Source organism: Salmo trutta, chromosome 19 (genome assembly GCF_901001165.1).
Source record: "Salmo trutta chromosome 19, fSalTru1.1, whole genome shotgun sequence".
In the NCBI taxonomy this organism is placed as follows: Eukaryota; Metazoa; Chordata; class Actinopteri; order Salmoniformes; family Salmonidae; genus Salmo; species Salmo trutta.
In genome coordinates this window covers 23504975-23518278 of record NC_042975.1, presented here as the reverse complement: position 1 = coordinate 23518278, position 13304 = coordinate 23504975, and the positions used below count along the sequence as shown (strand labels likewise).

At 40.1% G+C, this 13304-nt stretch overlaps 1 protein-coding gene across 4 annotated transcripts in view; it reads left to right on the top strand.

Annotated features, from left to right (window-relative positions):
- LOC115154188 (cell adhesion molecule 1) overlaps positions 1-3249 on the top strand; it is a 499358-nt gene extending 496109 nt beyond the window's left edge. For all 4 annotated transcript variants that reach the window (XM_029700153.1, XM_029700151.1, XM_029700154.1 and 1 more), the window contains one exon: positions 420-3249. In XM_029700153.1, coding sequence (XP_029556013.1) covers positions 420-538 — 119 coding nt within the window. In that variant the 3' untranslated portion in view covers positions 539-3249. The remainder of the gene's footprint in view (positions 1-419) is intronic.
- The last annotated feature ends 10055 nt before the right edge of the window (positions 3250-13304 follow it).

Sequence of the window (13304 nt, the reverse complement as noted above, 5' to 3'; positions counted from 1 at the left end):
GTCCTCGTCAACACTCACACCTGTGTTAACAAAAGAATCACTGACATGATGTCAGCTGGTCCTTTTGTGGCAGGGCTGAAATGCAGTCAAAATGTTTTTTGGGATTCAGTTCATTTGCATGGCAAAGAGGGACTTTGCAATTAATTGCAATTCATCTGATCACGCTTCATAACATTCTGGAGTATATGCAAATTTGCATCACACAAACTGAGGCAGCAGACTTTGTGAAAATTAATATTTGTGTTATTCACAAAACTTTTGGCCACGACTGTATATTTTACAGTTAACCTGATGAGTCGATTTGGTTCAATGATTTGCTTGTTAATGTCAAGGAAACGTATGAGTAGGCATTCATGAGCTTAGGAATGAAGTGTCCATTTTGATCAATTTGTTAATTCCTTATCCTTTCCCCCCTTCAGGTACCTACTTCACACATGAAGCTAAAGGAGCCGACGATGCAGCAGATGCAGACACGGCCATTATCAACGCAGAGGGGGGCCACAACAATTCGGACGAGAAAAAGGAGTACTACATATAGAAATCACAGGGCCCCAATACTGTCCCCTGTGGGACACCATACTGTCTTTGGGTGAGGGGTGCTTGGGGTTTAAGTATGGTTGGGTAGGGTGGGTAGGATGGATTTGTTTTAGTGGTGATTGCCAGGGATTGAACAATGTATAGTCCAGTCTGTGCAGCTGAAGAGGAACAGTTTTGTGTGTATAAGGTGGAAAGATAGGGAAGGGAGAGTAGGTTTTTGGTAAGGGTGGGTAGGGAGGGAAGGGGGGTTGGGTTTGCCAGATGTTGCCAGAAATCACTGTAGAGCTTCACCATTCGACACCTCCCAAAACTGCTGGTACGAATTTTGTTTAGTTCAACCATTTGCAGAAAATTCTGTGCCTTGTTCTGAATTTCTTTCTATTCATTCTTCTTTTTCCCCCGTCAACATACCGTTGCTCCTCACCATCCCCTCTTTCACTCTCTTCATTATGATTGTGCTGTTGGCTTTCTTATGAGTGTTGAATTACACAGTGGCTCTGTTCATCTCTCCCACTGTGTTCGCACACACGTTCTCTTCTGCATACCAAAACCTCATAAGAACCCTATTTCCACTATACTGTGAGCAGGCCTAGTCTCAAGCCACTACCTTTCTTTTTTTCCAAACCTTTTGATAACTCCAAAACACATCCAACGCTTTACGTATCATCTTCGAAAAATGTACATGAGGAAAATATTATTACACATAAATAACATTACCCCCCTCTTTAAAACACACACACAGAAATATAATCTAAAGGAAACAGTGGAGGACAGTTGGTCTCAAACTGTCCTTGTTTTCATTTTATCTGAGCCAATTCCTATTCACTGTGGATAACTTGTATTCTTTCCTCTCTCTTCAATTTGTTTTTCTTATTAGATATGCCAGCACATTTAAAACATTGGTACTATTTGGAATAAGCAAAGTAGAAGGCACATTATTTCACCCTCGCTATGCTGAACTTAAAAGCATTTTCAATTCACTATTTTTACCTTTTATTCTCTGTACAATGATGTTTTTGTTCTGTTCCAATGAATGGAACCGCAATCCCCCTGCAGGCATTTCATGTTTTATGATGACATTTTGGGGTTTTACATCGTCTCTCTCATTCAGAAATATTTTTGACAAACAACAAAACATTTAAAAAATAATTAGTTTTTAATGGTTTCTTTGGTGGTGTATACTCACCCGTTGTCTTTCAATCAAGCTGCCTCGCTTTAGCCAAGCTGTAATAAAGTTGGTAAAAAAAAGGTAACACTGATAGGATTAATTTCAATAAGAAATGACCGGAAGACATCTCCAAACTAATAAATGAATGTTGACTATCAAAGGTGAATATCCTCATTATAATACATATATCAATCTACTGTAGGTTGTGAGGTACTAACTGCAATCAACATTTATAAAGCGATACTACCTTCATATTGTTACATGCTGAACAGTCAAATCTCACATGTACAGTAGTTGTATTTTTCCAGCCTTGTGTATAAATTAGAACTAGAGGAGTAAAAAGGGTTATAGGATTTTAAAGGAGATGGTGATACATAGGCGATACATAGCTTCTGTATGAGCAAAGGACCTACAATCATTGTGTCTAAGCCATTTTTTCAAAGGATATGATTTCAATACAAAACATTATCTCAAAACAATTCAGACGCACCAGAACGAATAGTTCCGATAATATACAAACTATGTCCAGACAATATATTCACACCAATGTATTATACACAAATCCGTGCCAGGAAATATTTTTTACAACCTAGTGGAATTTCATGACAGAATACTTTTGTGTTTTTTCTGATTATCGCAAGCTGTTTCCTGTTTGAGTTTTGTCACTCCATATTGTAAAACACTCATGACAGTTGAGGAGCGTATGTGTCACCCGGAATTACCACGGGAGACAGGGCCTTATTTCCCCTACTATCACACCCCAGCCTCTGGACTGTACATGGTCTTGTCATGATGCAACAATTTTCAGTTGCCCAAACAGTCAGCCAACACAACACTGCATGTATGTGAGTGTGAACCTCTAAAACAACATAATACAGTCTCCTATTTTTCTTTCTTTACAAATGACCTGCCTAAGCTTAACGATGATACAATGTGGAAAGGGCCAGTTAGGGAGAGTTGGGGAATGCCAAAAGTACTTTTTGGGGAACTGTTACTTTTCATTTCTACATCACTACAGTAAACATTGCTGTTGAATTTAGTTACTGTCCTGCTGAGGTTGTTGAGCTGACAATTAGGTTGAAAATATATTGTTGCTTACGTGTTTGATTTGATGTTTATTCCGAATATAATATCTTGAACAAGGAGCTACCACTGATTTAATACTGTATGACGACAATGCTGGTTGTTTATCAGGACAGTGGTGGCTTTCTGGCTCGTTTAAATGCTCCATTTTAGACTGTGTCACTTCATGTGAAACATTTTGGATGAGAATGTAACCGTCTTTTAGATTGAGGTTGTGTGACTTGTATTTAACAGTGAGCATTATTTTGCTGTGGTCAAAAGTGTGGTGGCTTCCATTCAAAACTGGACCTTAAAAAGTCTGTTCTTACCAAGTGAACACATCTATTCACTCGTTCTGTAGGTGGACATTTTAATACATGTACTCACAGCTGTGTGGACTGGGTCGATGTACAGTACCAGTCAAAAGTTTGGACATACCTGCTCATTCAAGGGTTTTTCTTTGTTTGTACTATTTTCTACATTGTTGAATAATAGTGAAGACATCAAAACTATTAAATAACACATATTGAATCATGTAGCAACCAAAAAAGTGTTACATTTTACATTATTCAAAGTAGCCACCCATTGCCTTGATGACAGCTTTGCACACTCTTGGCATTCTTTCAACCAGCTTCAGGTGGTAGTCACCTGGAATGCATTTCAATTAACAGGTGTGCCTTGTTAAAAGCGAATGTGTGGAATTTCTTTGCTTCTTAATGCGTTTGAGCCAATCAGTTGTGTTATGATAAGGTAGAGGTGGTATATAGAAGATGGCCCTATTTAGTAAAAAAACATATTTTGGCAAGAACAGCTCAAATAAGCGAAGAGAAATGACAATCCATCATTACTTTAAGACATGATGGTCAGTCAATCCGAAAAATGTAAAGAACTTTGAACGTTTCTTTAAGTGCAGTCGCAAAAACCATCAAGCGCTATGATGAAACTGGCTCTCATGAGGACTGCCACAGTAAAGGAAGACCCAGAATTACATCTGCGGCAGAGGATACGTTCATTAGAGTTACCAGCCTCAGAAACTGCAGCCCAAATAAATGCTTCACCGAGTTCAAGTAACAGACACATCTCAACATCAACTCTTCAGAGGAGACTGCGTGAATCAGTCCTTCATGGTCGAATTTCTGTAAAGAAACCACCTCTAAAGGACACCAATAAGAAGAAGAGACTTGCTTGGGCCAAGAAATACGAGCAATTGACATTAGACAGGTGGAAATCTGTCCTTTGGTCTGATGAGTCCAAATTTGAGATTTTTGGTTCCAACCACCGTGTCTTTGTGAGACGCAGAGTAGGCGAATAGATGATCTCTGCATGTGTGGTTCACACTGTGAAGCATGGAGGAGGAGGTGTGATAGTGTGGGGGTGCTTTGCTGGTGACACTGTCATTGATTTATTTAGAATTCACGGCACACTTAACCAGCATGGCTAGCACAGCATTCTGCAGCGATACGCCATCCGATCTGATTTGCGCTTAGTGGGACTAACATTTGTTTTTCAACAGGACAATGACCCAAAACACACCTCCAGGCTGTGTAAGGGCTATTTGACCAAGAAGGACAGTGATGGAGTGCTGCATCAGATGACCTGGCCTCCACAATCACCCAACCTCAACGCAATTGAGATGGTTTGGGATGAGTTGGACCGTAGAGTGAAGGAAAAGCAGCCAATAAGTGCTCAGCATATGTAGGAACTCCTTCAAGACTTTTGGAAAAGCATTCCAGGTGAAGCAGGTTGAGAGAATGCCAAGAGTGTGCAAAGCTGTCAAGGCAAAGCGTGGCTACTTTGAAAAATCTAAAATATATTTTGAATGAAAACTTTTTTGTTTAATACATGATTCCATATGTGTTATTTCATAGTTTTGATGTCTTCACTATTATTCTACCATGTAAAAATTTAAGAAAAACTGTTGAATGAGTAGGTGTGTCCAAACTTTTGACTGGTACTGTATATGTTTCTGCTTAACCTTTTACTGGTGTGTGTTGTGGTTTGTAATGGTGACCACTGTCAGAACCAATAGGAAACAAGAGTGTATTGGGGAAAGCGTAGTTGACATAAAACAAATGTTAATTTGTATGATCACCTACTTATTAAAGGGAAACTCCACCCAAAAACTATATTTTGGTATTTGTTTCATTAGTCCATTGTTGATATAGTCCCAAAATGTTTTGCATTTCAGTAATCAAGTTTTGAAGATATATAACTTTCAAAATATACTAAATACATAAATATAGCTGCGTTTTGAATCATATGATGCGAAATGCATCATACCGGCTCGATTTATGTATTTTGAAAGTTTTGGGTTGTAATTTTCCTTTAACCCTGGTGATATGAACAGCAAATCAAATACAATTCGATGATGGACAACAATTTGTGCGGGTGTAACAAGTCCAGAGATGTGTGGAATGAGTTTGATGTTTGAGTATAGAATGTAATTTTTGTCATTTCTGTTTCTGTGTTATCAGTTTTTTCTTCTTCATGAAATGTCCCTTTTGTTACTCAAGCTACAGTTAATTTGGTAGTCTAAGTGTTGATGATTTCTTTTTTATTTTATCAAATTACTTTTACATTTATTTGTTAATGCCCTGTCTCAGGTTCATGTGCATTGAATGGTGTGATTGCATCTCAGGTAGAATGCAAAGTCTAAGGCCCACCACACATTGATGAAGTATATATATAAAAAAGTACACCAATCATTTTAGATCAAGAGACAACTGGTGATTTGTTTTGCATTTAAGCTGTACATGTTTTATGAATTTTCTTAAATATTTGGTGCACTGTATAAGATGTTTAAGTATTTTTTTGTATAGACATAGTTCACAATGAAAGAGTACAACGTTTGTTAAAATGATGCAGGAACAGAACACACTCAGCTGTGGCTGTGCAACTATCAATTTAAACATGTCTCGGACGTTTAGTTTTCCTTCCAGAACGTTTGGTTGTTTATCACTTCATTGTTTTTGGTTGATTATTTTAGTTTTTCTGCTGTACTAGGGCAATGTTAATGTGTATTAATGAAGAAAAAAGATATCCACATTCCCATACACATTTTGTATTGGTTCATAAATAGACATTTTTACAAAAAATGAAGAGTTCTTGTCTTAATAAAAAAGAAAAAGATATTAATGTTCAAAGTAACTGGTGTATGTGTTGTTTTTCATTCTTCCTTTCATTCTTATCATGTATGAAGAGACCTGTATAAAGAGACATAAAATGTGGTGCTTAATGTTGGATTGATGGCCTCACACGTTTTCAGAGCCGTTACATAGTCTGTTAACCCCTTTTTGTGGTTTGAGGAGCATATTAAGAGCAAGCTCATCCTCCAAACCTATACAGTTCTGCTACAAATATCATGACATCTTCATCACACACATAAACCCACATGGACATGTATAAAAACTACTCCTAATTAATAGAAATATTATACTCTGAGGAGCACCAAGAGAGCCACAATACATTTTACAAGGTTTGTGCTCTGCCAGAAAATCAATTTGTGGTCTCCCATTGGGAAGTGCAGTACTACCCATTGAGCTACATCTTTAGTAAGAGGAGATACTATTTTCATGAAAACAGATAGCCGTAAGTGTGGGAATCTAATTGTAAATGTAGAATCTGTGGAAATGGAAATCTCTGAGAAATGACACATTTACATTTTTGAAGAGCAATACATGGCGAGTCAGTCATAGAAAGGCCAAAAGAGCCGCTACTATTTGTGGACACTCAAACATCATAGCAGCAATGTACAGTGTCATGGGCCAAGGATGATGCTCTCATAATATAAATAACATTTTGTATGCATCCATTATCAGGCCAGTGCAATTCCGCTTTCAGCTGCCACGTACGGCCTACATGTTATGTAATAAAAAAACTACTACTACTGTTATGGCCAAGTTATGGGCAGGGAGCATAATATCTTCCATTCCCTTCCAACAGAACAATAAGCACAACTAAAAGCAGGTTGAGGTGGGCAAAAGCAGCAGCAAAGTTGCACTACAATTCTGTTTGCTGGACTTGTCAATGTACGTAGAGTGCCATTATGTAGGAGAGTTTGTCAATATCCAGTAGCGTTCTGCGCACTGGTTGTCAGCTGAGGTAAAGACTGACTGGAGTTTCCTGCCAGAACCTTGCTTCACTCTGTTGAGCTTTGCTACCTTATGAAAGCCCATTTCAGGTCAGCAACCTGAACAACACAGCTAAAATGTTGAAAATACAGTGCATTCAGATTTTTTAACAGAAACATCACATTTACATAAGTATTATGACCCTTTACTCAGTACTTTGTTGAAGCACCTTTGGCAGCGATTACAGCCTCAACGTCTTCAGTATGACGCTACAAGCTTCGCACACCTCGATTTGGGGAGTTTTTCCCATTCTTACACCAGCTCTGTCAGGAGGAATGGGCCACTCAAGGACATTCAGAGACTTGTCCCGAAGCCACTCCTTCATTGTCTTGGCTGTGTGCTTAGGGTTGTTGTCCTGTTGGAAGGTGAACCTTTACCCCAGTCTGAGGTCCTGAGCGCTCTGGAGCAGGGTTTCATCAAGGATCTCTCTGTACTATGCGCCGTTCATCTTTCCCTCGATCCAGAGTAGTCTCCCAGTCCCTACCGCTGAAAAAAATATCCACAGCATGATGCTGCCACCACGTGCTTCACCGTAGGGATGGTTTCCTCCAGACGTGACGCTTGGCATTCAGGAGAAAGAATTCAATCTTGGTTTCATGAGACCAGAGAATCTTGTTTCTCTTTGTGCTCTGGGAGTGTTCTGAGTGGGGAGGGAAAACTGATAAGTAGACGTTATTGGCACAGAGGTTTAGAACTTTCTTATTGGTCTGGTAACAAATTTGGCGATGTCACCAGGCAGGCCAAAACTCCATCCCACTAAAACACCATCCACTTTTCAAACAGCTCTTACACTAAAAGTGCATTATCATCATTCTCACAATTTCACAGTATTGTTCCAACCTCATAGTGTGTAAATATACTGAACAAAAATATAGTATTAGCGCAACATTGTCAAAGATTTTACTGAGTTACAGTTCAGATAAGGAAATCAGTCAAATAAATTCATTAGGCCCTTATCTATGGATTTCACATGACTGGGATACAGATATGTAGAGTTGAAGTCGGACGTTTACATACACTTAGGTTGGAGTCATTAAAACTCATTTTTAACCACTCCACAAATTTCTTGTTAACAAACTATAGTTTTGGCAAGTCGGTTAGGACATATACTTTGTGCATGACACAAGTAATTTTTCCAACAATTGTTTACAGACAGATTATTTCACTTATAATTCACTGTTTCACAATTCCAGTGGGTCAGAGGTTAACATACACTAAGTTGACTGTGCCTTTAAACAGCTTGGAAAATTCTAGAAAATGATGTCATGGTTTTAGAAGCTTCTGATAGGCTAATTGACATCATTTGAGTCAATTGGAGGTGTACCTGTGGATCTATTTCAAGGTCTACCTTCAAACTCAGTACCTCTTTGCTTGACATCATGGGAAAATCAAAAGAAACCAGCAAAGACCTCAGAAAAAACAATTGTAGACCTCCACAAGTCTGGTTCATCCTTGGGAGCAATTTCCAAATGCCTGAAAGTACCACGTTCATCTGTACAAACAATAGTACGCAAGTATAAACACCCTGGGACCACGCAGCCGTCATACACTCAGGAAGGAGACATGTTCTGTCTCCTAGAGATGAACGTGCTTTGGTGCGAAAAGTGCAAATCAATCCCAGAACAACAGCAAAGGACCTTGTGAAGATGCTGGAGGCAACAGGTACAAAAGTATCTATATCCACAGTAAAGCGAGTCCTATATTGACACAACCTGAAAGGCCGCAAAATTGTGAGTGAGCCCACTCCCTTGGCTGAGAAGCAACCCCACACATGAATGGTCTCAGGATGCTTTACTGTTGGCATGACACAGGACTGATGGTAGCACTCACCTTGTCTTCTCCGGACAAGCTTTTTTCCGGATGCCCCAAACAATCGCAAAGGGGATTCATTAGAGAAAATGACTTTACCCCAGTACTCAGCAGTCCAATCCCTGTATCTTTTGTAGAATATCAGTCTGTCCCTGATGTTTTTCCTGGAGAGAAGTGGCTTCTTTGCTGCCCTTCTTGACACCAGGCCATCCTCCAAAAGTGTTCGCCTCACTGTGCGTGCAGATGCACTCACACCTGCCTGCTGCCAGTCTTGAGCAAGCTCTGTACTTGTGGTGCCCCGATCTCGCAGCTGAATCAACTTTAGGAGATGGTCCTGGCGCTTGCTGGACTTTCTTGGGCGCCCTGAAGCCTTCTTCACAACAATTGAACCGCTCTCCTTGAAGTTCTTGATGATCCGATAAATGGTTGATTTAGGTGCAATCTTACTGGCAGCAATATCCTTGCCTGTGAAGCCCTTTTTGTGCAAAGCAATGATGACGGCACTCCTAGGACTCCATGTTACACAATAAATGTTTGTTTTGTTCGATAATGTCCCTCTTTATGTCCAAAAACCTCTGTTTTGTTGGTGCGTTTAGTTCAGTAATCCAAAGGCACAAAGCGCGCTCTCAACATCCAGACGAAAAGTAAAAAAAGTACAATAAAAGTTCGTAGAAACATGTCAAACGATGTTTAAAATCAATCCTCGGGTTGTTTTTGTCATTAATAATCAATAATTTTTCAACCGGACAAAAGCTTCGTCAATAGAAAGGAGAAACAAGAAAGGCGCGCTCCCGATCACACGCTGGACTCATGTCTGGAAATTTCCACTGTCCACTCATTAAAAGTGCTGTATCTCCCTCATTTTTTCAGAGGTAAAGCCTGAAAGAATGCCTAAAGACTGGCCATATGTAGAAGAAGCCATAGAGATCGTGAACTGGGTCCTAAGTCTTTGTATGGTGGATTGGCTTTCAGTGGAAAAACAGCCTTTCAAAATAATAGTACTTCCTGGATGGATTTTCCTCAGGTTTTCGCCTGCCATATCAGTTCTGTTATACTCACAGACATTATTTTAACAGTTTTGGAAACTTTAGAGTGTTTTCTATCCAAGTGCATATCCTAGCTTCTGGGCCTGAGTAGCAGGCAGTTTCATTTGGGCACGCTTTTCACCCAAAATTCTGAATGATACCCCCTACCCTAGTGAAGTTAACAAGAGAATCACTGACATGATGTCAGCTGGTCCTTTTGTGGCAGGGCTGAAATGCAATGGACATTTTTGGGGGGGATTCAGTTTATTTGCATGGCAAAGAGGGACTTTGCAATTAATTGCAATTCATCTGATCACTCTTCATAACATTCTGGAGTATATGCAAATTGCCATCATATAAACTGAGGCAGCAGACTTTGTGAAAATTAATATTTGTGTCATTCTCAAAACTTTTGGCCACGACTGTATGTAAACTTCCGACTTCAACTGTATCTGTTGGTCACAGATAACTTTTAAAAAAGTAGGGACATGGATCAGAAAACCAGTCAGTATCTGGTGTGACCACTATTTGCCTCATGCAGCGTGACACATCTCCTTCGTATAGAGTTGATCGGGCTGCTGATTGTGGTCTGTGGAATGTTGTCCCACTCCTCTTCAATGGCTGTGCGAAGTTGCTGGATATTGGCGGGAACTGGAACACGCTGTCATACACGTCAAGTCACATGAAAGGCATGAGCTGTTATTTGTTTCTTGTGCAGGCTGCACACAGTTCATCAGTCTCTCATTCACAATTTGACAAGCACTTCATAATATTCTCATCAGGCCTCAAATTTTCATTCCCCTTGTGTGGCCGTAATTCCTCCTAAAAAATCCATGTCTTTTGCGGCCAACGTGGCCAATGTGCCCTTATGGTGAATATAATAATTATAATTCCCTTCCGCCGGCTGCCATGCTCCGAAGCACCTCTCACTCACATGGCTCTCTCAGATATCTAAATTCTTAGTAGCCAATGCCAGTCACGTGATCGGATCCTTCTTATAGCTAAGAAGTAGGCTACAAGTGGAGACTGACACATCGGGGACGTAACTGTGAGCATCCCTCTTATCAAATGCAGAGGTGCATATTGAAGATGTTGGAATAACTGTCCACATTTAACCTACTTTTCATCAGCCAACAAGATGAGTTGGCCTTACGAACAGCAGAACCACTAGCCTATGTTAATCTACTATCCCCCATGATACAAAAGTTGACCTATTCGATTGGCCAACTTGTCATTCTGTGCAAGTAATACATTTTCCAAACATACGCTGCGGTCCAACTCATCCCAAACCATCTCAATTGGGTTGAGGTTGGGTGATTGTGGAGTCCAGGTCATCTGATGCAGCCCTTACACAGCCTGGAGGTGTGTTTTTGATCATTATCCTGTTGAAAAACAAATGATAGTCCCACTAAGCACAAACCAGATGGGATGGCATATCGCTGCAGAATGCTGTGGAAGCCATGCTGGTTAATTGTGCCTTGAATTCTAAATAGATCACTGATAGTGTCACCAGCAAAGCACCATCACACGTCCTCCATGCTTCACGGTGGGAACCACACATGCGGAGATCATCCGTTCACCTACTCTGCGTCTCACAAAGACATGGCGGTTGAAACCATAAATCTCAAATTTGGACTCATCAGACCAAAGGACAGGTTTCCATCGGTCTAATGTCCATTTCTCTTGTTTCTTGGCCCAAGCAAGTCTTTTCTTCTTATTGGTGTCCTTTAGTAGTGGTTCTTACAAGAAGCACATCTTACAGCCAGTGAACACAAGAAATTAAAGAGGGAATGGGTAGGACAAGTTTTTGCATCCTCTTTCAACTCTAAAGCAAAAGGAACTGCACTTTTGATAAGTAGACATCCCCTTTTGTGTCAGCAACACTATGTCTGATCCCTCAGGCAGGTTTGTTTTGGTGCATGGGCATATGTATTCGAAGTCTTGGACCCTATTGAATATTTATGCTTGTAACTTCGATGACAATATGTTTGCTCAAGCACCACCAGGATGGCTACTGGCTGGAAGAGATTACAATTTGTGTTTAGATACAGTTCTTGATAGGTCCTCTGAAGCACTATCCTCTTACCAAAGCCGCCAAGCTAACCATGTCATTCAGAAAGGATCTCAATTTACTAGAAGTCTGGAGACGGATGTACCCACAGGATAGGGACTACTGATTTTATTCACACCCACACAACACACACACACGCATGCATAGATAACTTTCTGCTAACAACCCAACAGTTTCATAGAGTGTTAGATACCAATTATCTCCCCAGATTGTTTAGTGACCATTCTCCTCTGGTGTTATCAATCTCCATTCCTACCAAGGTAAATGGAGCATATAGATGGAGACTAAATTCTACACTCCTGAAGCAACCTGACTTTTGTGCATTCATCAAAGAGCAGATCAATATTTTCACTTTGACAAACAAACCCTCTGCTCCTGACAGTTTCATTCTTTGGGACACATTGAAAGCCTGCGTGAGGGGACAGATCATTGCATATACTAAAGGGTTGAAGAGAAAACACGGTGCCGAACTGAATGTCCTTGAATCTGAAACGAGGCCCGACTAAAGACCTATACAGGCTTTTGGTAAATAAAAAACTGAAATATAATACTCTGAACACGTATCAAGCTGAGAGGGCCATCGCTAAATCAAAACAGTGTTACTACGAACTTGGAGAGAAAGTGCACAAAGAATTGGCATGGTAACTGAAAGCAGAGGAAAGTAAGAGGACAAATAATGCTAAAGAAACTCTTACTAATGAGATATTTCGACCCTACTGAAATTAGTTATACTTTTAAGAAATACTACGAGGACCTCTATACTTCCCAATCAAGCGATGATCTATCAGAGATTGACTATTTTCTCTCCTCTCTCAACCTCCCATGCCTGTCAGAGGAAGACAGAGAACGCCTGAGTGAACAGTTCTCAGTCCCTGAATTGTTGGAGGCCATTAAATATTTATCTTCTAATAAATCTCCTGAGGAGATTGGCTTCCCTCCAGAGTTCTATAAAGAATTTAAGGACCTGTTGGTACCCTACCTTATGGAGGTACTTAAAAAAGACGGGGAGGACAACTGCTTTCCAGACTCTTTCTCTCAAACTGTGATTACAGTAATTCACAAGAAAGGGAAACACTTGCTAAAGTGCGCTTCCTATAGACCACTCTCTCTCCTTAGTACAGATTGTTAACTGATCACCAAGAGGCTATCTAAGAGACTAGAGTCATTGCTCCCTCTGCTGGTCAACCCAGATCAGACTGGCTTCATAATTAATAGATTGTCCTCCAATAATCTCAGAAGGTTCTTTGATATAATTCACCTTGCTAACAAAAACAAAATACCTAGTGTAGCAGTCTTCCTCGATGCCAAAAGGCTACACTAGGTATTTTGTTTTTGTTAGCAAGGTGAATTATATCAAAGAACCTTCTTTGATATAATTCACCTTGCTAACAAAAACAAAATACCTAGTGTAGCAGTCTTCCTCGATGCCAAAAAAGGCCTTTGATAGGGTCAAATCGCCATATCTCTTGCGTTTTGCAAAGGTAGGTTTAGGCACCGTGTTT